This window comes from Trachypithecus francoisi, unplaced genomic scaffold (assembly GCF_009764315.1).
Source record: "Trachypithecus francoisi isolate TF-2019V2 unplaced genomic scaffold, Tfra_2.0 Lachesis_group10, whole genome shotgun sequence".
Classification (NCBI taxonomy): Eukaryota; Metazoa; Chordata; class Mammalia; order Primates; family Cercopithecidae; genus Trachypithecus; species Trachypithecus francoisi.
This window is the reverse complement of record NW_022681455.1, coordinates 107,440,756-107,465,364: the sequence shown is the minus strand read 5'-3', so window position 1 is coordinate 107,465,364 and position 24,609 is coordinate 107,440,756. Positions and strand designations below refer to the sequence as shown.

Here is a 24,609-nt window from a genome sequence, read left to right as displayed (position 1 = left end):
CAAGTGATCCTCCTGCCTCAGTCTCCCGAATAGCTGGGACTACAGGCATGTGCTACCATGCCAGGCTAATTTTTTAATTTTTTGTAGAGACTGGGTCTGCCTATGTTGCCTAAGCTGGTCCCAAACTCCCAGGCTCAAGCCTCACAAAGTGCTGGGATTACAGGTGTGAACCAATACACCTGGCCCTTTGTCTTCACAGTGATTTTTTGGAAAAGTTCAGAGAAGTCCCAGTCCTGCAGTCTGATTTGTTCCTGATTTGTGTTGCCTGTAACTGGAAGTTGGTCTAAAGGCCTCAATGAGTCCAGGTTAGAGCTTTTTGATGAAAACCCTGCCCAGGAGTGGCATATATATTTTATAAATCCACTAGTTGTTGTGTGATGCCAGCTTTTCCTGCTGTTAGTGATGCGCCGTCTGGTCCCTGGTAAGGGCAGTGACATCAGACTTCTCTGTTGAAGGGAACCTGAGACACCCTCTTGATCAGCTCTCCCAAAGGCGTGTGTCACCCGCAGTGTTGAGTAAGAGGGAAGCTCAGCACCATGAAGTGATAGGCTCAGGTCTAAGGCCTCTGTCTCCCCTTGGCCCTGTGCCCAGATTGCATTTGGTCACCTGGACAGACTGTAGGGCTTAGACCTTGGCTTAGCTGGTTAGGATCGCTTTCCCGGGGGAACATCCTTCCTGCCTTAGTCTCATTCTCTGAGGATAAATGGCAATATTAAGAAGCAGTGCCCAACCCCACTTCATCCCTACTGAGGCTCAGATGTGATTGTGGGCAGAGAAGCCTCAGTAGGGATCTGGCCATTTTGCAGATCTGTTCTTGAGGGCCTGCTGACAGCATTGAGCCTATCCTAAGAGTGCAATTCACCTGAGGGCTTTACACTTACTGTCTAGTCCTCCATCTAGCCCTATGCAGCAATTGCTATCCTCTCTCTCTTTTTTGTTTTTTTTTTTCTTTTTTGAGACACAGGATCTCGCTATGTTGCTCAGGCTGGAGTACGGTGGCTATCCATAGGTATGATTATAGCACACTACAGCCTTGAATGCCTGGGTTCCAGGGATTCTCTTGCCTCAGCCTCCTGAATACCTGGGACGACAGGCGTGTGTCATCATGCCTAGCTTGCTATTCTTTTTTTATCCCCAATTTTTAGGACAGGAAATGGTTTTCTAGAATAAATGTAGTTAGACCTCCATTATCCATGGGTTCTACATCCATGAGTACAACCCACTATGGATCCAAAATGTAGTTAGGCCTAGGATGACTGTGTCTGTACTGGACATGTACAAACGTTTGTTCTTGTTTTTATTCCCTAAACAACGCAGTCTAACGACAACTTACATAGCATTTACATTGTATTAGGTATTACAGTAGTAATCCGGAGATGACTTACAGTATATAGAAGGATGTGCAGAGGTTGTATGCAGATACTATGCCATTTTATATAAGAGACTTGATCTCAGCCACTGAAGTTGAGTTTAAAAAATAAAGTAAAAAAATACATGTAAAGGAGTTGAGTATTCATGGATTTTGGGATTCATGGGGATCCTGGAACCAATCCCCTGTGGATACCAAGGGACAACTCTAATTTACTTCTCAAGACGTCTAGCCGGACACGGTGGCTCACATTTATAATCTCAGCATTTTGGGAGGCTGATGTGAGAGGATCGCCTGAGCCTAGCAGTTTGAGACAAGCCTGGGCAACATAGCAAAATCCTGTCTCTTAAAAACAATTTTTTTTTTTTTGTAATTAGTGGGGAATGGTGGTGCACGCCTGTGGTTCCAGCTACTCGGGAGGCGGAGGTGGGAGAATCGCTTGAGCCCAGGAAGTTGAGGCTGCAGTGAGCTATGATTGTGCCACTGCACTCCAGCCTGGGTGACAGCAAGACTCTGTCTCAAAAAAAAAAAAGAAAAAAGACTTCTGGCTAGGGAGTAAAGGAGGCCCTGAGCAGCTTGATAGGTGCTATGCAGCTGGCAGGGGGCGCCATTGCCTGCAGAAGGGGCTAAGCCCATCCTGAACTCCAACTCCTATTGCCCCCACTCAGCTCACTTTTAGGAGGGAGTGTCCTCGTCACCTAATGACCAAGAGGAGGTGCTGGATCTGGCTACCTAAGATCAGAGTGGTGAAGCCATCAGCCCCTGTTGCCCAGAGTTGCTTCATCTGTAATACGGGGATAGTCATGGCAATCACCTGGGACTGCTCTTGGGAGATTTAAATGGGTCTAGGCCTAGCTCTGATCATCTAGGCACTGTATCCCACACAGATGAGGAAGCTGAGGGCTCCAGAGAGGCAGGGTGAACAGCTGGACCTCAGGGAGCCTTCCCAAGCTGAAGGCCTCACACCCTGCGACGTGTGTACCTTCTGCCTGACAGTCCCTGTCTGAGGTGGCCATGGTGTCTGTGTTGAGCTGGGGATGAAGGGAGTCATGGGGGCGGCAGGTGTGGTTGAGTCATTCGGCTGGCCTCCTGGCAGCCAGGCCATCGTGGGTGAGGGACACCAAACTGCTCATGCCACAGCTGATGTATCAGATAGTCCCCTTGTCACTCTTGACTCATCTGTGCCTGGCCCCTGGCTGCCTGCAGGGCCACCATCTGTGCATCCTGGGCCAGCGCCCAGGGAACTTTCTGGAACCCCAGATGCTATCTAAGGACATGGGTACAGGGGGTGGTGAAGTTTGAGGTTCCTGAAACCCTCTACCAGGTATGTCTGGCTCTGCTGTTTCTGGCCTGTGACCCCTCAGGCCTTGGTTACCATGTCTACAAAATGGGAACAACAAATCATAGCTGAGTTTGACCGGGGGATTAGATGACATGTATGAACATGCCCAGCCATATCTATTTTTGCTCATCATCCTGCCCCCAGCACAAGGGCCTGGCACACAGTAGGTATTTAGTACAGTTTAGTGGAATGAATGAATGCATTGGGCCTTAGAACACAGCAGAGGCCCCGGGGCCTGAAGGCTGTGGTGTGAGGTGGGGGTGGGGACACTGAAGCCCAGCCCAGTTCCCTCTGCAACATCTTGTCGCCTGAGGGAGGGGGAAGAGTGTGGGGTCCTACAGAGAGGAGGCATGGGTATGGGGCTAAGGGAGAGGTATCTGCATTGTTCCTGAGACCTCTGCCCCACTCCTGGACAGACCACCGTCCTGGAGAGAGTGGAGCAGAAACAGGAGAGGGAACACAAATTCACCTAACCTGTCCCATCCAATCAAGGATGATGATGATAAACGTGCTCTTAGTGAGATATTACTGTGTGCCCGACTTGAGCCAACTACTGTTTTGTCTCATAATAACCGTCAGGAAGAGATGATCCCTGTTCTACACAGGAGAAACTGAGGCTCAGCCTAGATAAATGGACACAGGTGAAACAGCCAGCAAGGGGCACAGCTGGGATCTGAAGCCCAGGCCAATCTAGGGATGGTTCTAGCCTCAATTTATTCCTCCTGAGCAGCCATGCTCAGCCCAGATTGCTGGGAGGACCAGGTGGTGGGAGTGGGGGGTGTCTCAAGGTCGTGTCCTGGTGTTAATCTCTGGGGCCCCTGGCCATATCTAGCTTGTGGTGAGTGTCTCTGGCCTGTTGGAGCAGCCACTGGAATGCCTGGGGCTTGAGTGGCCCTTTGTGGATGCAGTTCCCTTGGCAATGAAGAAACACTGCTGAGGTCAAGAGCTCAGATTGCCAGAGGGGAAACCCAGCCCTGCTTCTTTGCATGGCCCCCTGCTGGGAAGGGCCACAGCTACCCCCCACCCTCACCCTCTGCCAGACACCCAGAGGCTCTTTCCAGGGGCACAGTTGTGGGGTTGGACGGAACACAGGCAGCCCAGCCAGGATTCCTCATGGGAAGTGTGTGCTGGCTCTTTAGACTTGTCTGCTGATGGGAGGCTCTGGCCATAACTCCCTCTTCCCACTGGAGTTCGTTCAGGAAGCCAGAATCAGCATGGGGATGCCTAGGACTCCAAGATCCCCCAGGACCATGGGCAGGCCACACCTCTCAGCCCAGCTTTTGCCTACTTTGGAGACCTCAAGGACAAGAGGCCCCTAATCTTACCAAGCCAGGCCCTCCTCAATCCAAGGCCTTCTTAGGCGTTGCCAAGGAAACAGACGCAGCAGCCAAAGAGCCTGGCCCAGGTCTCCATGACAACCTACCACAGCCCACCAGGGTCCATCCATCTGTTATGTCACCTGAGCCCCAAATGGATGCCCTCCCACCCCCACACTTGTCACAATCAGATGTCACAGTCTGATAGCAGGTCCCTGTCACAAAATACCTCACAGCCTGACCTGCAACCCTCACACCCCTGAGAGATGAGCAGGGAGCTAAGACACTCCTCACGCCTTGACCACACCCTGTGTTTATACCCCTCTTGGGTGGGGGGTCTGCAGCTAGAGGGAAGAAGGGAGACCTTGGCGACTCAAAATGGCTGGCTCCTGCTGGCATTCAACACCCATTGGCCTGGATTTCCCCAACTCTGGGCAACTTCCAGTCCAGAAGCAGAATAACCAGAACCAGGGCCAGGGCCAGGGCTGGGACAAATTATTTTTAGCAGAGTTGCTGGCAGCTGCCTGGTGGGTGCTGGGAGGTGGGATGGGGACTGAGTTTAATCCCTTCCCTCTTCTGGGCTGAGGTTTCCTCCCCAGGAGTCAAGCAGGCACCTCCACCTGCAACACTGTCAGAGCCGCCCCCACCGCCAGCCGCCCTCTCAGGGCCCCCAGGGGCTCACGGGGTGACTCCAATCCTCACCCTGAAGGGTAGGCTCATTAGGGAGAATCTTCAACTCCAGGATGGGGAGAGAGTGGAAAGGGTTTTGTGTGAAAGGACATCCCCTAAATTCTAGCTTAGACCTGAACCTCTGGGGAGTGGGTGTCATGGGCAGAGAAGAGGGATCTCTGTCCAGCCTGTAACTCTTTTACTTGCTAAGAGGACGAGCGGCGACTTGGGGAGAGGGAAGGGAGAATTCACTCTCACGGGACCAGACCTAATTCTTCTCCTGAGGGCAGTTGCTGCTCTTGGCTGGTTGAGTTTACCCTGCTGCCTGCCTCCGCATCACGTACTCCCCCCGCAACCTCGCGCTCTCTCTCCTCACACACACACTCAGCCCCGGACCTTGCCTACCGGTCAGCCCCTCTATTCCCAGACAGCTACTGCCCCTCCCCTGGCGGGTAGGGCGGGGTGTCGGGTGTGTGAGGTCCGAGGAGGAGGGTGGGGGATTCCCCTGGTGGGGGTGGACAGACACGTCAGCCCCCGCAGCAGCGTGAACCGCGGGCGGGAGCGGGGGCGGGTGGAGGCTTAAATAGGCGACTCTGGAGCCAGAGCCCAGTGCGGGCTGAGAAGGCGGTGGCTGCTGCAGCAGCGGCGGCGGAGACCCAAGAGTACGAGTCCAGACTACGAGTGGGTGGCATCCTAACCCGAATCCTAGTCCTGAGCGTGTCTGTGTGCGAGTGGGTGAGTGTCTTGGCGGAGCGGGGTCGGGGCGGCTGCAGATAGATGCGCCAGGTCAGGAGAGGTCCCGGGTGAGGGCGCCGCGACCTCGGGGCTGGGGGAGGGCTGCGGCGGGACCTCTGCCCGAGCATCCCTCCTGACTCCAGGTTGGGCAGGTGCGCCCCAGGTCCCGCCTTCCTCGCGGCTTACACGGTCACCCGGGTTCCTGCTCCCCTAGACGGCCCCGGACACGATGACCCTGAACGGCGGCGGCAGCGGAGCAGGCGGGAGCCGCGGCGGGGGCCGGGAGCGCGAGCGCCGTCGGGGCAGCACGCCTTGGGGCCCAGCGCCGCCGCTGCACCGCCGCAGCATGCCGGTGGACGAGCGCGACCTGCAGGCGGCGCTGGCCCCCGGGTCCCTGGCGGCGGCTGCGGTCGGGACGGGGACTCAGGGTCCCAGGCTGGACTGGCCCGAGGACTCTGAGGACTCACTCAGCTCAGGGGGCAGCGACTCAGACGAGAGCGTTTACAAGGTGCTGCTGCTGGGGGCGCCCGGCGTGGGCAAGAGCGCCCTGGCGCGCATCTTCGGCGGTGTGGAGGACGGGCCCGAAGCAGAGGCAGCAGGTGAGCGGATCGAGCTGTTCGGGAGAGGGGAGATCCCGGGGCTAGGACTGAGGGCTGAGACCAGGACTCAAAGCCGCAAATACCGTGGAAGAATTATTCTTATTCTTATTCTTATTCTTATTATTTTGAGATGGAGTTTCGCTCTTTCGCCCAGGCTGGAGTACAGTGGCGCGATCTAGGCTCACTGCAACCTCTGCCTTCGGGTTTCAAGGGATTCTCCTGCCTCAGCCTCCAGAGTAGCTGGGATTACAGGCGCCCACCACCACGCCCGGCTAATTTTTGTGTTTTTAGTAGAGATGGGGTTTCACCATGTTGGCCAGGCTGGTCTCGAACTTCTGACCTCGTGATCCACCCGCCTTGGCTTCCCAAAGTGCTGAGATTACAGGCGTGAGCCACCGCCCCTGGCCAATACTGTGGAATTCTATTGGTGCTTTCAGAATCATGCCTCTACCTACTCATTTCATAAATGGGGAAAGGAAAGGAGAAGGGACACCCCTCCAGCCTTTGGTAGGGAAGAAATGCCCAGAGTAGAAGGCCAGGGCATAGATATGGCTGCTCTGTGGGATGGGACCAGACATCCCTCCCTGCCTATCAGGGACAGGTCAGAGTTTCCAACCAGAGGGATTTCTAAGAGAGGAGCCCTAGGTGGCCAAGGTCCCTAGGGAGCAGGACAGTCACTATTCTAACTCAGGCCACTGGGTCAGAGCCACCTTGGGATCTAGGCAGCAGGAGGGCAGGGGGCATTGGAGCAGCCACCTGGGACATTGCTAGCTTGGGGGGCATGTGGGTAGAGGTCAGGCACACCATGCCCTCCAGCCCCCACTTCCCTGCCTGGCACTGCTGTTGCCACATACCAGCATCTGCAAGTGGAGTGGAGGACGACAGGGGCTCTGGGGAGGAGTTGGAGGGTGTGGCCAGAACAGGAAACCTGGCAGCAGGGGCTTTGACAGCCAGCTGGTAACCTGTTTACTGGCCTCCTGCCTAGGGCACACCTATGATCGCTCCATTATGGTGGACGGAGAAGAGGCATCACTCATGGTCTACGACATTTGGGAGCAGGTAGGGTACAGGCTGAGACCCAGGGCAGGGGAGGGAGGAGTGAGTTGGGGTAGGGGTCTGGGAGTACCAGGCTTGTGTCAGGGTCATGAGGACTGTTGGGCAGACTGTGTGTGTGTGTTCCCCAGGATGGGGGCCGCTGGTTGCCCAGACACTGCATGGCCATGGGGGATGCCTATGTCATCGTGTACTCAGTGACGGACAAGGGCAGCTTTGAGAAGGCCTCAGAACTGCGGGTCCAGCTGCGGCGTGCACGGCAAACAGATGATGTGCCCATCATCCTTGTGGGCAACAAGAGCGACCTGGTGCGCTCTCGTGAGGTCTCGGTGGATGGTGAGTAGGCGGCATGTTGCAGGGGGAGGGAGTGCCCAGCTGGGCCCTGATACAGGCAGTCTTGGCTCAGCTTGAGTCCCCTGGGGATCATCAGAGGCTAAAAATGTTCAGAAAGAAAACTGGCAGGGAGGGAAATGGGAGAGAGCTGGTGCCTGCTCACTGGGCTCCGGAAGGCCCCAGAGGGGTGGGGAAAGAACCAAAACTGATAGGGGAGCTGGGGGACCACAGGGCCCTCCTCTCCTGCCCCTCTTGGTCCTGGCCTGGCTGGTTTGGGGGTAAGTGGGTGGAAGAGAGTGTAGGGGAACAGGCCCAGAGGTCAGAGTCCTAGGTCTGGGCCATTCTTAGAGTAGACTTGGCCCTGGGGAAGACCTGTCCCACTTGGCCTCAGCATCCTTTCCTATGGGTCCTGGTACTGAGCCCCTCAGAGGAACCCAGCAGTGACTTGGTGACCTTGCCCCCGCAACCCCAATCCACTGCATCATTCATCATGATATAACCTCTAATTAAAAAATACTAAGTTGTGCTGGGCGCGGTGGCTCACGCCTGTAATCCCAGCACTTTGGGAGGCCGAGGTGGGCGGATCATGAGGTCAGGAGATCAAGACCCATCCTGGCTAGCACAGTGAAACCCCGTCTCTACTAAAAATACAAAAAATTAGACAGGCATGGTGGCGGGCGCCTGTAGTCCCAGCTACTCGGGAGGCTGAGGCAGGAGAATGGCGTGAACCTAGGAGGCGGCGCTTGCAGTGAGCTGAGATTGTGCCAGTGCACTCCAGCCTGGGACACAGCAAGACTTCGTCTCAGAAAAAAACAAAACAAAACAAAACAAAACAAAAAACTAAGTTGTCCAACATACTTTTCATTTTCCTGTGTTTACTACTGTTGTACTTTGTTTAAGTATCAGGCTTCAAATTATTTCAATAAATGAATCTCCTTTTGAGGGCCACTGTTTTGGGGGCTCCTTAAACGCAGGCTCTCTGCCTACTGGGTGATGCAGCAGAGACCAGTACCCTCAGTACAGGAGCTGGGGTCTCTGTGTTTTGGGGGAGGACCCTGCAAATTCTCGAGTGGCAGTTTCCATGGGTGGCCAGGGTTGGAAGGGACTCCTCACTCACCCACCCTTTATTTACTGGTGCCTGCCTGTCCCCACCCACACAGAGGGCCGGGCCTGTGCGGTGGTCTTTGACTGCAAGTTCATCGAGACATCAGCGGCATTGCACCACAATGTCCAGGCGCTGTTTGAAGGTGTCGTGCGCCAAATACGCCTGCGCAGGGACAGCAAAGAGGCCAACGCGCGACGGCAAGCAGGTACCCGGAGGCGAGAGAGCCTTGGCAAAAAGGCGAAGCGCTTCCTGGGCCGCATCGTAGCTCGTAACAGCCGCAAGATGGCCTTTCGCGCCAAGTCCAAGTCCTGCCACGACCTCTCGGTTCTCTAGGTCCCACCCGCTCTCAGTATGGTGGGAGACGGACGGACGGGTTGGTGGGCTGGCCCAGCCAACTGCCCCAGGTGCCTCAGGGCTGGCTCAGACTCTGGGTCCCTCGGAGCTGCCAGTCGGGTACCCCCAACCTCATGGTCATGGACAGACAGACAGTGCTGCCCAGTGAGGCCAGGGGCCAGTGAGGGCTGGGCCCACAGAGATGCATGCGCAGGCTCATATGCGTCCCAAGCAGCCGGAGCGCAGCCGCGGGGCAGGCCTGTGTGCGGGGAGAGGACTCTGACTTTTTTCACAACCCGGGTGTGCCTGCCCTGGAGGGAGGCTGTTCAGTGCCGTGGCTATTTGTTTACATGCAGATTTTTGTAATAAAGGCTATTTCCTGATATGTCATGGCTGTTGACTGTCTTTCCTGCTATCTGGGCGCTTCAGGAGCTGGAAGGATTTCTGAATTTGAGGGATGGGGGCTCACTGCCCCACCCTAGTGTGTGGCCATGATGTGTTAATGTGGGGGTCCGGATATAGCCAGCTGGGATGGGCATCGGGTCTGGTTGGGGGTTCAAGGAGCAGGAGACACAAACCCCTCCCAGTCCCTGTTACCCAGATTCTTCTCTTTCTGCATGGGGCCTGGCATTGCCCAACTGATTGAGGGTTCAATCACCTCACTGTCCATAAAGGGAAACTGAGGCTGCTCAAGGGAGCACATTCTGCCCTGGGTCTCACAACCAGGCAGGAGCCCTGAGTCTCACAACTAGGCAGGAACCCTGGGTCTGGCTCCACAGCTGGTATTTCTGCCCTGTTCCCTCTTGAAGGACCGGAATCAGCTGAGTTTGGGGATAGAGAACACTGAGGGATGGTTTGTGAAGGCACACACAGGCACACTCAGCTCCACATGGCTCCTCCACCTCTTCGCTGGGGTTGAGTACTGAGGAGGCCCTCACTGTTCTCTCCACCATGAGTATTCAGGCCAGAACATTTCATGCTCAGCACTGGCTAGTTCAGTTTTGGTGGGAGCAGCTGCCTGGAGCCTGCCCTGCCTGGAATGAGAGGTCTTGCAATGTATAGGAAGGTGTACTCGTGCTTGTGGTTGGGGATGCACCTGTCTCCCTGCCCACCCATGCCTGTGGCTCGCTCACCCTTGGCACAAATGCTGCTAAGAGTTTTTATCTACATGGTCTCAGGAAAAATCATCCCCATTTGGTGCTGGGTGGGAAGTGGCTGAGTGGGGACTGGTATACAGGTCTGCCCATCTCCAAAGCCTGGAGGCAGCCTGGGGTGAAGTGGGGGGCAGTTTCTAAGAAGGTTCTGGGCCAGGGTCCATACATTCCTTCCTTAGTTCAATTTATTCATTCCACAGACTCCAGGGAGCCCTGGCAACCTGGTTAGAATCCTGACTGCAGCTTGTCGAATTGCAGGAGGAGGCTTGAGGGCTGCCCCTCCATGTACCAGGGAGTGCTGAGATTCACCCACGTGCTCCCCAGGGCAGAGGCAACTTCTCAGAGCTGTTGCTGCTCTGCCCCTCCTCCCAACATACTTCAAGGAATACAGAAGGCATGGTATTTTCAGAGCAAGTGAGGGTCCTCAGGCCTTCCTGGCTCTGTCACTTATTGACTGTGTGACCCTAGGTAAACCACTCAGCTTCTCTGTGCCCCAGCGTGTGACATGGGTACAATGCCCCTTCAGAATGCAGTATGTGGGATAATGAAGGTATGTGCTCAGAGCAGGAGTTTAACACGTGTGAAACCCCCTTCAACCTCTCCACAATGCACTGCTCCTGGTTGGGTGCCAGAGTGACCCTGAAGCAGTCACTCAGCTTGTGACAAGGCTGGGGGCAGCTGGGGGTAGCTTCTGACCCGAGAGAGACTAATCAGGTATACAGTGGGAAGGACTTCACGGGGACTATGGGAGGCTTCGTGGGGACCAAGGCTGGGGTGGGACTGGAGACCAGGATCTTCCCACCCTCTCCCCTCGTTCCAGACTCCCAGGCCTCAGAAGTGTCTCCTGGCTCTGCTTGGCTGCCCTCATTGCGGGGAGAGCCCCTGTTCAGCCCTGTAACTCCCTCAAGGTCACCTGAGCCGGTTTAATCTTCTTAGAGGCACAAGACCGCCCATTGTCTCAGCCCTGTCACTGTTGAGTGGCCAGTGTAAGGACTTGGGGAGCTCACAGGCTGCTGCACTCCCCCACCACAGGTCCCCCTGGGGGGTGGTCTGGAGCCTCAATACCCAGTTCCACTCATGCACTGCTCACCCATCCTTTGCCACCTCTAGCCCCTTGTCTTAGTTCCACAAGCCATGGGGAGTTGCCAGAGCAGAACGAGAGCCAGGTCATTTCTGAGTCCCTGAGTTCTGCTTTCAAGGGGCTCCCAGTCTAATGGAAGCCGCAGACAATGACAATCTGGTGTCCTCTGTCTATTAATAGAGATAGCACATGGCATGGCGTGAGGGGGTGGGGCGTTCCCAGAGGAGACTCCTGAACCAGCCTGGGAACACAGGGGAAGTTTCCTGGAAAAAGGAGTATTTGAGCTGAGTACTGAAGCATGAGCAGGTGCTTACCACACAGATGAATGAGTGGGAAGGGTGTTCCATGCACAAGGAACAGAGTGTGCAAAGGTGTGGCTGCAGACGCTGGAGCCTGGGAGATGAGTGAGACCAAGTCTGGAGCCACAGAAAAAGTAGTGTCCAGACCAAGAGGGCCAAGGAATGCCCCCTGGGCTGTGTTGGGGTCGAGGGAGTGCCAGGCCAACCATCTCCCCACCTCCCGGGGCTGGCAGTCACGGATGCTGAGCAACTCCTAGCTTTCCAAAGTCAATGAGTAACTTGGGGGGGCTGGGCGGGGCCAGGCCTGCTGCTATGGGCCCAGTGGCCTTTTCCACTCCTGAGCAAGCGTGGCTGAACCCTCCTACCTGCTCAAATGCCCTGCCTTGCCCCACCCAGCCCAGCCTGGCCAGAGCTCCCTGGAGAAGAAGCCCTTTTGCTTAGCAGCTGGACCAAGGGAGCCAGTCTTGGGCGCTGGAGGGTGAGGGACTGGGAGTGGAGGGGAGGGCATGGCTAAGGCTGGGGTTGATGGTGGGAAAAGGAGAAACACTGCCCTGTCCCCGCCATCTGGGAAAGAATTCCCAGGGCCTCATCTTAGAGAGGTTGTTGATTTGTTGCTGCTCTGTCTGCCCAGCTCCATGACAAGGGCTGGAAAATGATGAGACAAGAGCCAGGCTCCTGCTCCGGGGGCTCTCCTTGTCTAGAAGGTGGCAGTGGGAGGCAGGACAGTCCAGGAGGCCCTGAGCTAGGAGGAATCCTCCGGTGGTCAAGTCCTCTGTGACCTTGGCCAGACCCCAGCCTTCAGGCCTTGCCAGCAACAAGAGGTGACTTCAGGAAGTGACACTCCAAGTCTTCAGGAACTTTCCAGCTTCAAACTTTTGTGATTTGGGGGGTTGCTAGAAAATTACCACTTTGGGATCTGCAAGTTGGGGAGGCTATGGTGAGAAGGAGCTGAAGGTCTAGAGGTGAAATTCCAATAGAGTGCTTGAGGGCCCAAGAGCCCAGATGCAGGGTGGCTGGGCCTGGAGGCCTTGGTGGGCCTGGCTGAGGAGCAGGGCACTACCCTGCAGGAGATGGGGAACCTCAGCTCCTTTTCAGGGGAGGAAGAGGAGGCTACTCTGCAGTGCGATCCCGCTGGTTGTGTGTGTGGGATGGAAAGCCCCTCTCCACCCACCTGGGCTGGCTCCTCACTGCTATGTCCCTCAGGCCCGTCCTGACCATGGTCCCTGCCTGGCTGTGGCTGCTTTGCGTCTCTGTCCCCCAGGTGAGCTGGGCACTGCCCCTTCTCCTTCAGGTCTTGGCCTTGGGGGTTAACACCCTTGTCCCTAACTCCACCCGGACGAATTGCACTGACTGTGAGAACGGTGCAAAGCATGGGAGGGGTCAGAGCTGGGACTACAGAGCTATCGTGGGATGAGGAGGTCAAAGGCCAGAGCACGGGTGGATGGACTAAGGTATGGCCAGGCCCTGGGAAGGGGCAGAAATTCCCCTCTTCTGTTGGGTCCCAGTGCCCAGGCAGGAAGATAGAGCCTGGTGACAAGGTGAGAATCCTCCCACAGGCTTTCCCGGAGGCCCAGCCTGCAGAGCTGTCTGTGGAAATTCCAGAAAACTATGGTGGAAATTTCCCTTTATACCTGACCAAGGTGAGCCAGAGAGCTGGGGGGTGGGAGGGTGGGGGTATCCCTCCCCACAAAGTCCTGCTTCTCCTTCCTCTGGCACCCTTCCTCTTGCTGTTTCTTTTTGAAACCCTGCTTTCCAGAGAGTTATACGTTATACAGGTTATCCATGTTATACAGGTTGAGTGTCCCCTATCTGAAATGCTTGAGACCAGAAGTGTTTCAGATTCTGGATTTTTTTTCAGATTTTAGAATATTTGCATATACATCATGAGATATCTTGGGGAATGGAACCCAAATCTAGACACGAAATTCATTTATGTTTCATATACACGTTATACACATAGCCTGAAGGTAACGTTATACATTTTTTTTTCTTTTGAGACGAAGTTTCCCTCTTGGCCCCCTGGGCTGGAGTGCAGTAGTGCGATCTCAGCTCACTGCAACTTCCACCTCCTGGGTACAAGAGATTCTCCTGCCTCACCTTCCTGAGGAGCTGGGATTAGAGGCATGCACCACCACTCCAACTAGTTTTTTTTTTTTTTTTTTTTTTTGTAATTTTAGTAGAGACAGGGTTTCGCCATGTTGGCCAGGCTGGTCTTGAACACTTGACCTCAGGTGATCCACCCGTCTTGGCCTCCCGAAGTGCTGGGATTACGACTTTGGGATTTGCGAGCTGGGGAGGCTATGGCGAGAAGGAGCTGAAGGTATAGTGGTGAAATTCCAATAGAGTCCTTGAGGGGCCAAGAGCCCAGTGTGCGTCACTGCTCCTGGGTGAATATTTTTAATGATTTTGTGCATGAAACAAAGTTGTGACTGTGTGTTGACTGTGACCTGTCACGTGAGGTCAAATGTGGCATTCTCCACTTGTCACATCATGTTGACGCTCAAAAAGTGTCCGATTTTGGAGTATTTCAGATTTCAGATTTTTAGGTTAGAGATGTTCAACCTGCAGTGGGAATGACTAACAGATTTTAATCCTAGTGGAGAGTACAGCTTTAGATTAAAGAATGAAATCTTGGTGGTGAGGTTTCAAGCTTCAGAAAGAAGGGCAGGGAGTTTGGGGGAGCACCAGGTCCAGGGAAAAGAGTTCTGTCTCTGAGTCTCAGTCCTGATGCTTACTGACTGTGTGACCTCAGACAGGAGCCAGATGTCTCTGAGACTCAGTTTCCCCACATGTAAAATGAGGCCATCAGGTGGAGGGGGGTCATCTCCCAGGCCTGGCCACTGCTCCCTTCACTTCTGTTCACCCCTATCAGCTGCTGCTGCCCCGTGAGGGGGCTGAAGGCCAGATCATGCTGTCAGGGGACTCAGGCAAGGCAGCTCAGGGCCCATTTGCTATGGATCCAGATTCTGGCTTCCTGCTGGTGACCAGGGCTCTGGACCGAGAGGAGCAGGCAGAGTACCAGCTACAGGTATGGCTGGGCCAGGTGTAGGGGAGCGCAGGCAAGGCAGGGCCAGACGCTGATTCCCCTTTCCTGCCAGGTCACCCTGGAGACACAGGATAGACGTGTCTTGTGGGGTCCACAGCCTGTGCTTGTGCGTGTGAAGGATGAGAATGACCAGGTGCCCCAATTCTCTCAAGCCATCTACAGAGCTCAGCTGAGCCGGGGCACCAGGCCTGGTGAGTGACCAGATCAGCCAATTTACAGTAAGCTCGGGTGGGCCCTGATGGAACAGTAGAGAGCAAAGAGATGGCCAGACAGTTGGCATAGGACAGAGCAGCCATTTCTGTCCCATTTCTTTTCTTGCTTTGCTTTGCTTTTTTTGTTTGTTTGTTTGTTTTTGTTTTTGTTTTGAGATAGAGTCTCACTCTGTCGCCCCCCAGGCTGGAGTGCAATGGTGTGATCTTGGCTCGTTGCAACCTCTGCCTTGGTTTAAGCAATTCTCCTGCCTCAGCCTCCCAAGTAGCTGGGATTACAGATGCCCGCCACCACACCTGGCTAATTTTTTGTATTTTCAGTAGAGACGGGGTTTCGCCTTTTCGGCCAGGTTGGTCTTGAACTCCTGGCCTCAGGTGATCCGCCCACCTCGATCTCTCAAAGTGCTGGGATTACAGGCATGAGCCACTGAGCCTGGCCCATCCTGTACCATTTCTGTCCCATCTTGTACCTCCCTACTCCACTGAGGGTGCCATCCACTCTTGGCCTCCGTTTGCTCATCTGGGAAGTAGGACGAAAAGCCGTGACTTATCTCCAGAGTCCTGATGTGATGATGGATAGGGAAGAAAGGACAGAGGAGAAATAGGAGAGGCATGGGAGACTCTCCCCACCCTCTCTATCCCTTACAGTTTACCCTCCCACCATGAACCAGGTATCCCCTTCCTCTTCCTTGAGGCTTCAGACCAGGATGAGCCAGGCACAGCCAACTCGGATCTTCGATTCCGCATCCTGAGCCAGGCTCCAGCCCAGCCTTCCCCAGACATGTTCCAGCTGGAGCCTCAGCAGGGGGCTCTGGCCCTCAGCCCCAAGGGTGAGCCTGAGCAGGGTGTTCTGGGGAGGGAGGGTCAGAGAAAGCTGGAGAAGGTGGTATCTGAACCATAAGACAAGCATGGGTGGGAGCTTGAGAGGTGAAAAAGGAGGGAAGGGCACTCTAGGTGGAGACAGCAACAAGGCAGGGGGCTGTGGAGGCAGGGCCAGGCATGGAGAGTTAGGAAATGGTGTGAATGGAGGGCCTCAACTCCACGCTCCACGGAGACCTGGGCCTAAGGAACAAGGATAGGAACAGTCTAAGGGGTTGCAGCCTAAGATGCTGCTGGGCAACCTTGCGACTGATGGCAGAAGAGACCTGGACCTGGAAGTTCAGACCACAGGCATGAACTAGGGATGGAAAGAAAAGTGAATCAGACATCATCATAGACAGCCATGCATTCACCCACCTACCGCCCAACCACCTACACAGTCCATCCAATCACCCATCACTACACTCTTCCATTCATACACTCAAACTCCCATCCACCTACCAAGTCAACCACCCATTCATCCAACCAGCCCGTCATCTACCATCTACCTACCTCCTCATCCTGGTCATCTACCTACCCCTCTAGTCTATCATGCATTCGTTGTGTGGAGAGATACGGAGGTGGCTTTGCAAACTGTCATGTCCTGGTTGGAGGCTCACAATAGTGCTTAAAGTTCCTCTCTTCCCTTGGCTAAGAGAGTGTCCCAATCAACTGCCATATGCTTGGTTTTTTGTCTGGTATCTTGCTGAGAATGATGCACTGGCCCCTGCTCCCCAGCTGCCTGCTCAGTTGACCATCCTCCCTGTTCTAGGGAGCACCAGCCTTGATCACGCACTGGAGAAGACCTACCAGCTGTTGGTACAGGTCAAGGACATGGGCGACCAGGCCTCAGGCCACCAGGCCATTGCCACTGTGGAAGTCTCCATCATAGAGAACACCTGGGTGCCCCTAGAGCCTATTCACCTGGCAGAGAATCTCAAAGTCCTATACCCGCACCACATTGCCCAGGTGAGTAAGTGGCTGTCAGTGGCTAAAGCAGCCCCATGGTTGGTGCAGCTGGGCCCAAGACTCATGGATATTTGGGGGCTGGGTCTGGAACTCACATGACCCCTGCTCCTCCCTCCACTCCTCCCATCACTTCCTGCTGTGGACTGGGGTGTTCAAAGCCCCGAGTGCAGGCTCACAGCCCCTCGCCTGCCCTGCCATCCTCTAGCAGGCGTGACTCTGTGCTCTGACCTCTTGAACTTGCCCAAGGCTTCCTCAGGGAGAACAGCTGCTACCTCTTGCTGCCACAGGGATTGTCACCCCGGGCTAGGAATGTCTCAGGCCTCTTCTAGGAATGCCCTGGGGTCAGGCCCAGGCTGAGACGGTAGAAAATAAAGTAACCTGGTCACTCAGGCACGTTGGGCAGGGTCCAGGTTTGGACCAGGGCAAGACCACTAACAACATGTACCCTGAACAGAAGGATCCCACCCAGACTCCAGGCCCAGGGAGGGCAGCACCTTGCCTGGGTCACACAATTGCGGCTCAGGCTCCTCACCCAGAAATCAGATGGGGCACAAGGGCTGACATGGATTGCTCCTGCCCCTTGGCCCGGGATGTCCCCGCCAGGTACACTGGAGTGGGGATGATGTGCACTATCGCCTGGAGAGCCAACCCCTGGGACCGTTTGATGTGGATGCAGAGGGAAACCTCTCCGTGACCAGAGAGCTGGACACAGAAGCCCAGGCTGAGGTGATATGAATGGGGAGTCAGGGATGCAGGCTGGGGGTGCTTGGTCACTGTCTAGTTGGCTTTTGGGGGTGTCACAACTACAATAGAGGCTGAGGCAGTGGGAAAGAGCCCCGAAGAGCTGCAGCTGGCCCACCAGAAGGAAACTCAGAGCCAGGCAAGGCTGGAGCTGCCCTTGGTCCTGACCTGAAGCCCCCTACTGCCCACCACAGTACGTGCTCCAGGTGTGGGCTCAGAATTCCCGTGGCGAGGATTATGCGGCCCCACTGGAGCTGCACGTGCTGGTGATGGATGAGAATGACAACGTGCCTGTCTGCCCTCCACGTGGCCCCGCAGTCAGCATCCCTGAACTCAGCCCCCCAGGTGAGCTACGGGATGGGAGAGGGGCAAAGTCTCTATGAACCACCCAGTCTTGCTCTTCTCTGGGATAAGGACCCAGCCTCAGGCTCCATGTCAATGTCCCTCCTTAACATACACACACACACACACACACACACACAAGCTCAAGTTCAGTTTGGCACAAAATAAGGAGTGGCTGGGGTAAGGCCTCCAGGCTGGGCTGTGGTCCTAGCCAGGCGGGTGCTGTCTTGCAGGTACTGAAGTGACTAGACTGTCAGCAGAGGATGCAGATGCCCCAGGCTCCCCTAATTCCCACATTGTGTATCAGCTCCTGAGCCCTGAGTCTGAGGATGAGGTAGAGGGGAGAGCCTTCCAGGTGGACCCCACTTCAGGCAGTGTGACACTGGGGGCGCTCCCACTCCAAGCTGGCCAGAACATCCTGCTTTTGGTGCTGGCCATGGACCTGGCAGGTGCAGAGGGTGGTAAGTGCCCTGATTGGTGACCCAGGTCCCCATGACCCCATGAGACCCCATGAGAGCCCTCTGTTCCTACCCTGACCTCACCAACATGTCCTCCCTGCCCTAGGCTTCAGCAGCACGTGTGAGGTCGAAGTCGAAGTCACAGACATCAATGATCATGCCCCTGAGTTCACCACTTCCCAGGTAAGCAGATGCAGGGGAGAAGACCTTGGGAAGGATGCTGGCGGGGGGCTCACCATCCCTCCTCCTTCTCCAGATTGGGCCTATAAGCCTCCCTGAGGATGTGGAGCCCGGGACTCTGGTGGCCATGCTCACGGCCACTGATGCTGACCTCGAACCTGCCTTCCGTCTCATGGATTTTGCCATTGAGAGGGGGGACACGGAAGGGACCTTTGACCTGGATTGGGAGCCAGACTCTGGGCATGTTGGACTCAGACTCTGCAAGGTGAGGGCCAGGGTGGCTGGGTAAGGGGCCCACAAATGCACGCATGCATGCATGTGTGCCTTGCCTAGGCCCCCACAGTGACCTGGGCCTCCTGATTCCAGAACCTCAGCTATGAGGCAGCTCCAAGTCACAAGGTGGTGGTAGTGGTGCGGAGTGTGGCAGAGCTGGTGGGGCCAGGCCCAGGCCCTGGAGCCACGGCCACGGTGACTGTGTTGGTGGAGAGAGTGATGCCACCCCCCAAGTTGGACCAGGAACGCTACGAGGCCAGTGTCCCCATCAGTGCCCCAGCTGGCTCCCTCCTGCTGACCATCCAGTCCTCCGACCCCATCAGCCGATCCCTTAGGTGAGCCAAAATCCCAGCCCCTTACCTGGACTGGATTTCCCCTGCTCCCTGGGGATGACCCCAGGGCCTCAGAGGGGACTCATATTATCTACCGCCTGCAATATTTTTCAAACTATGGCAAATGCCAAGGTTGTGACTCCTGGCAAGGATCGGGGCTGGATGGACTGGGTGGGACATGGAGAGGGGTGTTTTGGACCCCATGAGAGCTCCGATTATGCTTCAGCACCTGGAGGGAGGACCAGGCCCTCCTCCAATGCCCGCCAACAGATTCCAGACAGACAAGGTTGTTCCCAGACTCTGATTCCTTCGCAGGGTGACCTGGAGTGAGCAAAGTTGAAATGGGCCTCGCAGGCTCTAAGAGTTTCTCCCCTACCCACATGATCTGTTGTTCATCCCACATCCACCGCCACCACCACCACCACCAATCCTGAAGCTGGAGAGAAAGACTGGGCATCCCAGGCTTTGCTGTGGCCTCTGAGTCACAGAGAGGATGTAGAATTTAAGCAAGTCACATAGCCCTGGGCGATTCTGAACAAAACTCTATATGTAGTCCCAGTACCTCCTCACCCCCTTCCTTGGGTGGCAGGTTCTCCCTAGTCAATGACTCAGAGGGCTGGCTCTGCATTGAGAAGGTCTCCGGAGAGGTGCACACCGCCCAGTCCCTGCAGGGCGCCCAGCCTGGGGACACCTACACAGTGCTCGTGGAGGCCCAGGATACAGGTATGGCCAGGCAGTGGTGGGAGCCCCTGGGAGGGGGTACAAACCTCAGGCAGACAGACAGCAGGACTGAGCTTCCTCCCAGAGGCCCTCGCTGGCAACCCCCAGCCCCAAGCAGGAGAGGCAGATATGAAGCTGGGTTCAGTGCTTCTCTCTGAGAACGGATCTGCTCCTCTGGTGGGCAGGTCTGGCGTCTGCTCCCCTCTCTGACCACTCTCCTAGATCAACATGCAAAATCTCCTAACCTTGTCCTTTAGCCCCTGGAGGGCCTCTCAGGGTGTCAACTTCAGGGACTGGTACAGGGCTGGGGAGGTGGCAGAAGGACCAGGGACTGCCCCTGGGGAAGAAGTGCTGGAGTGAATGGGCCACTGGAGCCGGGTGTGGGGGACTCTGAACACTGCTCAGGACAGAGAGCTGGCCCCTGTGTGGGGAGCCCCGGGAGGCAGGTTTCAGCTCCCAGTTGAGCTGTGATACAGGGCAGACCCAGCAGCAGTGAGCTCTGCCACAGTCAGGGATGTCCACAGTGGCATGGGGATGATGACAGGTGGAGAGAAGCATGGAGGGTGAGTGGCAGGGGAGTCTGTAGAGCGAGACTCATGGGCTGTGGGAGCAGCACAGGGACCTCAGAGCTCAGAGCTCACCCCTGCCCCTGCCAATACCTGGCCGGCTCAGCGCTGCCTCCTCTGCAGATGAGCCGAGACTGAGCGCCTCTGCGCCCCTGGTGATCCACTTCCTGAAGGCCCCTCCTGCCCCAGCCCTGACTCCCGCCCCTGTGCCCTCCCGATACCTCTGCACGCCCCGCCAGGACCATGGCGTGATCGTGAGTGGACCCAGCAAGGACTCCGATCTGGCCAGTGGACACGGTCCCTACAGCTTTGCCCTTGGCCCCAACCCCACGGTGCAACGGGATTGGCGCCTCCAGACTCTCAATGGTGTGTGGTGGGGAAAGGGAGGGAGGCTGTGGCCAAGGCAGGGAGGGGGTGTCACTTGGAAGTAAGATGCCCCTCTACCATGGGGGTGGGGCTGGGCCTGGGGGGAGCAGCCCCCAGAGGGCCTGTACAGGCTGGTGATCCTGGTCATTGCCTGCTGTCCCGAAAGGTTCCCATGCCTACCTCACCTTGGCCCTGCACTGGGTGGAGCCACGTGAACACATCATCCCCGTGGTGGTCAGCCACAATGCCCAGATGTGGCAGCTCCTGGTTCGAGGTGAGGGTGGACTTGGGTGCAGCCTGCAGTTCCTGAGGGAACCGCTGGGATGCAGGGGGAGGGAGCTGGGTACAAATGCATATGGGCTCCTCATGTGGACAGCACATGCCTGTGCACACTTGCACACCTATGGCTGGGCACACATACCTGTGTGCACACAGGAACAGGCACAGAGGCACATACATTTTTTTTTGAGACAGAATCTCACTCTGCCACCCAGGCTGTAGTGTAGTGGCACGATCTCAGCTCACTACAACCTCCGCCTCCCAGGTTCAAGCAATTCTCCTGCCTCAGCCTCCCAAGTAGCTGGGATTACAGGTGTGCACCATCACGTCCAGCTAATTTTGGTATTTTTAGTAGAGATAGGGTTTCACCATGTTGGCCAGGCTGGTCTTGAACTCCTGGCTTAAGTGATCCACCCATTTCAGCCTCCCAAAGGGCTGGGATTACAGGTGTGAGCCACCACCGCGGTGGCTGGGCTGGGGGCTCTGAGCCGCTAGGGAGCCCTCCCCTCCCTACTCTTACTTTCCTCCCCTCTCCACCCAGTGATCGTGTGTCGCTGCAATGTGGAGGGGCAGTGCATGCGCAAGGTGGGCCGCATGAAGGGCATGCCCACGAAGCTGTCGGCAGTGGGCATCCTTGTAGGCACCCTGTTAGCAATAGGTAATGGAGTTTGGACATAACCTGCATGGGCGAGGGCGATGGGTGGTTGGAACCACAGCCTCCAAATAAACAGCTTTGTCCCCATGGTGCCCCCAGCTCTGAAAAGGAAGCCCCCAACTCTCCTAGTCATTATGTGCCTGCCCCTTTGATCATAGTCATTGTCATTATCATTGATAATAAAATCTATGGTTATATGATTGCACATTGACTGGGTGGCAGGGGCTATTGCTGGGAATCCTCCCAGCAACACCGTGAGGTAGATCCTTGTATCTCCCCATTTCGCAGATGAGGTCACTGAGGTTCAGAGAGGTTAAGTGACTGGTCCAAGGTTACACAGTCAGGTTGTGACACAGCCCAGGTCTTTCTAGCCTAATTGCGTCAGTCTAAGCTACCCCTTCCATCCATCCCCTTTATTTCTTTAGCCCCTCAAATTTTCTCCTTGCTGGTTTTCCTTGCTGGTTCTAGCACACTGTTGTGATGAGCCTTTCTCTTGGAGGTCCATGGAGTTGGGGTCCAACTTACTGGTTCCCCAGTGTCCCCCAGAGAAGGGGACTTTGGAGGCTGAGTATACTGGGACAGCCTCAGAGGGGTAGGGGCCAAGCAGGCCAAGCAGTCAAGCTTCTCCAGGCACCAGGACCACAGAGTCATACCCAGCCTAGCCTTGGGATGCTGTCCAGGAAACTCATCTCTTCATTAAGCCAATGCCAATCACAGGAAGTCCCTCGTGAAGAACAAGTCCCACAGCCCCTTCTGAGGCCTGATCCATCCCTCTTGGGTCCCACAGGAATCTTCCTCATCCTCATCTTCACCCACTGGACCCTGTCAAGGAAGAAGGACCTAGATCAACCAGCAGACAGCGTGCCACTGAAGGCGACCGTCTGAATGGCCCAGGCAGCTCTAGCTGGGAGCTTGGCTTCTGGCTCCATCCGAGTGCCCTGGGAGAGAGCCCAGCACCCAAGATCCAGCAGGGGACAGGACAGAATAGAAGCCCCTCCATCTGCCCTGGGGTGGAGGCACCATCACCATCAGCAGGCATGTCTCCAGAGCCTGGACACCGACTTTATGGACTGTCCATGGGAGTGCTCCAAATGGCAGGATGTTTGCCCAATAATAAAGCCCCAGAGAGCTGGGCTGGGCCCTACGGGATTGGTATGTCTGTGTCTCAGTGTCTATGTGTGCAGGTGTGTGTGTGAGTGCGCGCATACCTGGTCGTGTGCACACACCTGCTCTTTCATCCCTTCCCCATCTCCTGCCACATAGAAAGAGTCTGGGCTTGAAAGACAAGACTGAAGTTTCCTGCAGGGAAGGACATGAAGATATCATATGGGCTATTGGTGAGAGCTTGGGACCACAGCAAAGTGGGTCATTTTTGTGGGCATCCAGAGCCCACTAGTCGCAGATCCTGGATGGGTGAACTCTAGGCAGGTGATGGTCAAGCAGGGGTGCCTTTGAGGGTGTCATCTCTGTGTTTTCCTGGATGTCATCTTTGCTATGGGAAGGCAAAACCTTGTGAGTCTCCATCTTCTGCTCATGTATGAGCACCTTGTGCTCCTGTGCATGAGTCACCTACACCCAGGGATGGGCAGAGGTCCCTCAGTCTCTGCAGGGGCCTGGGCAGGATGGTGAGGCCCCCTGGATCAGGAGCATGAGAGGTGAGGCTGGGGATGTGTCCTTCTGCCCCAGTGCAGGCTCCAAGGCAAGGCACTGCTGTGTTTCACACACAGGCTGGTGAGTGCATGAGGGCATCTGCAGGAAATCAGAGAAGGGGAGTCACTTAGATGGACACTATCGGAGCGGGACAGGCACCTCTGTGACTTACTCTGGAACTGCCCCTCTCTGAGGTTAACCCCTGGCCCTGGCCCTGGCCTAAGATTAAGCCATGTCCTGATGCTCTGATGAGCCTGGCTGAGCTCTGCTAAGAGCCGAGCTCTCCAGATTGACCTTTAATCCCTGAACTGTAGGTGACCCCAGATACAAGCTGATCCCCTATGTCCCCTTCCCAACCATCTTTGGGGAGTCAAGGTGGGACTTGCTGTCCCAAGCACCATGAGCTGATGATGGTAAATCACAGGGAAGGGAGAAAAACAATCTCTGTGGGGCCCAGGCCCTATTTTTAGGAGATAATCTCTCCACTGTTGGCAGATTCTGTGGGATAGGGGCCAAGCCCAGCTAAGAGAGACAGGGCGGGCAATCTGGAGAAGACTCAGCTAGGATCCCCAGCCCAGGGGTTGGGCTCTGAGGCTGGCCCCTGTCATCCTGGCTCAGGTACCCCCACTGCAGGCTCTGCTGACTACCCTTGTCCAGGCAGGGCTTCCCTGCCCCTCTGCCAGGATATCCTCTGCTCGGCTTGCATGCATTCAGAAATCTTCAGGGTGCAAACCTTCTGGAGGTAGTGTCTCATCTAATCTTTCCATCAACCTACGAGGGTGGATTATTGGCCCCATTTTTCAGTGGGGAATCTTGAAGGTCAGGGAGGTTAAGGGCCATAGCTGGGAGTCTTAGAACCAGGACACATGGCGTAACTATCTGGTCAAGGACCATGTTATCTCTCTGGAAATGTCCGCAGCATTCAGGTGGTCTCTGCTACCCCAAGATCTGCCAGCAGGGCCTTAGAGATCACCCAGATCAGCTCCTTCTTGTAAAGATGGAAAGGTGAATTGCAAAGAGAAGGAGGGAAGTTTGTAGGTTCATACGGCCATAAGATGCGTCACTTGAGCTATAACCACCACTTTCTGGCCTTCATCCTAGATGGATAAGTAGGGAGATAGGAGGGTGTGTGGGTGAGTGGATAAGTGGATGGCTAGGCAGATGCATGGCCGGATGGATTGGTGGGTAGATGGATGGGTGGGTTGGTAATCAGGTGGGTGGGAGACCCACAGACGAAAGGGTAGATGACAGGATACCAGGACAAATGAAGGCATCTTTTCTAGTTTGAGGGCTTCTTCCCTGGGCCTCCAGGTCCCAGACCACTCTTGGTTGTGTCAATGCTGAAGCTGTCTGCCAGGTCCACAAGCCCCTTCTCCACAGACAAGGGCCCAGGTTCCTTGGGCATCGGGGGATATAAAACTTTCCTGTATCCTCAGTCCCGTTCTGCAGAGGAAGGTGGCCAGGTGCAGTGGCTCACGCCTGTAATCCCAGCACTTCGGGAGGCCAGGGTGAGAGGATTGCTTGAAGCCAGGAGTTCAAGGCCAGCCTAGGCAACAAAGTGAAACTCTGTCTCTACA

General features: G+C 55.7%; 2 protein-coding genes across 6 annotated transcripts; both read left to right on the top strand.

Annotated features, from left to right (window-relative positions):
* The first annotated feature begins 5,069 nt into the window (after positions 1 to 5,069).
* RRAD (RRAD, Ras related glycolysis inhibitor and calcium channel regulator) lies at positions 5,070 to 9,239 on the top strand. 4 transcript variants are annotated; one of them, XM_033218721.1, is made up of 5 exons: positions 5,070 to 5,377; positions 5,646 to 6,030; positions 7,016 to 7,089; positions 7,215 to 7,419; positions 8,577 to 9,239. In XM_033218721.1, exons 2-5 carry the CDS (start codon positions 5,661 to 5,663, stop codon positions 8,852 to 8,854), a joined length of 927 nt encoding a protein of 308 aa, XP_033074612.1. In that variant the 5' UTR covers positions 5,070 to 5,377; positions 5,646 to 5,660; the 3' UTR covers positions 8,855 to 9,239. The 4 variants fall into 4 exon arrangements, with proteins under 4 accessions (XP_033074612.1, XP_033074608.1, XP_033074609.1 ...); XM_033218717.1 differs by having other exon boundaries at positions 5,070 to 5,431; XM_033218718.1 differs by having other exon boundaries at positions 5,070 to 5,431; positions 5,584 to 6,030.
* A 2,454-nt stretch (positions 9,240 to 11,693) lies between these two features.
* CDH16 (cadherin 16) lies at positions 11,694 to 22,537 on the top strand. 2 transcript variants are annotated; one of them, XM_033218709.1, is made up of 18 exons: positions 11,694 to 11,866; positions 12,592 to 12,649; positions 12,945 to 13,028; positions 14,261 to 14,416; positions 14,487 to 14,625; positions 15,315 to 15,473; positions 16,274 to 16,470; positions 17,074 to 17,196; positions 17,406 to 17,556; positions 17,787 to 18,014; positions 18,118 to 18,194; positions 18,268 to 18,456; positions 18,558 to 18,799; positions 19,386 to 19,519; positions 20,206 to 20,448; positions 20,615 to 20,722; positions 21,269 to 21,385; positions 22,170 to 22,537. In XM_033218709.1, the coding sequence occupies exons 2-18, from the start codon at positions 12,605 to 12,607 to the stop codon at positions 22,265 to 22,267; spliced, it is 2,490 nt and encodes an 829-aa protein (XP_033074600.1). In that variant the 5' UTR covers positions 11,694 to 11,866; positions 12,592 to 12,604; the 3' UTR covers positions 22,268 to 22,537. The 2 variants fall into 2 exon arrangements, with proteins under 2 accessions (XP_033074600.1, XP_033074601.1); XM_033218710.1 differs by lacking the exon at positions 21,269 to 21,385 and having other exon boundaries at positions 22,170 to 22,535.
* The last annotated feature ends 2,072 nt before the right edge of the window (positions 22,538 to 24,609 follow it).

Coding starts and splice junctions, on each gene's coding strand:
- CDH16 (XM_033218709.1), top strand. CDS start 12,605: ATGGTCCCTGCCTGGCTGTGGCTGCTTTGCGTCTCTGTCCCCCAG. Junction 16,471..17,073: donor ACCCGCACCACATTGCCCAG/GTGAGTAAGTGG, acceptor TGTCCCCGCCAG/GTACACTGGAGTGGGGATGA. Junction 18,457..18,557: donor TTGGACTCAGACTCTGCAAG/GTGAGGGCCAGG, acceptor TCCTGATTCCAG/AACCTCAGCTATGAGGCAGC.
- RRAD (XM_033218721.1), top strand. CDS start 5,661: ATGACCCTGAACGGCGGCGGCAGCGGAGCAGGCGGGAGCCGCGGCGGG. Junction 7,090..7,214: donor TCTACGACATTTGGGAGCAG/GTAGGGTACAGG, acceptor TGTGTTCCCCAG/GATGGGGGCCGCTGGTTGCC. Junction 7,420..8,576: donor TCGTGAGGTCTCGGTGGATG/GTGAGTAGGCGG, acceptor CCACCCACACAG/AGGGCCGGGCCTGTGCGGTG.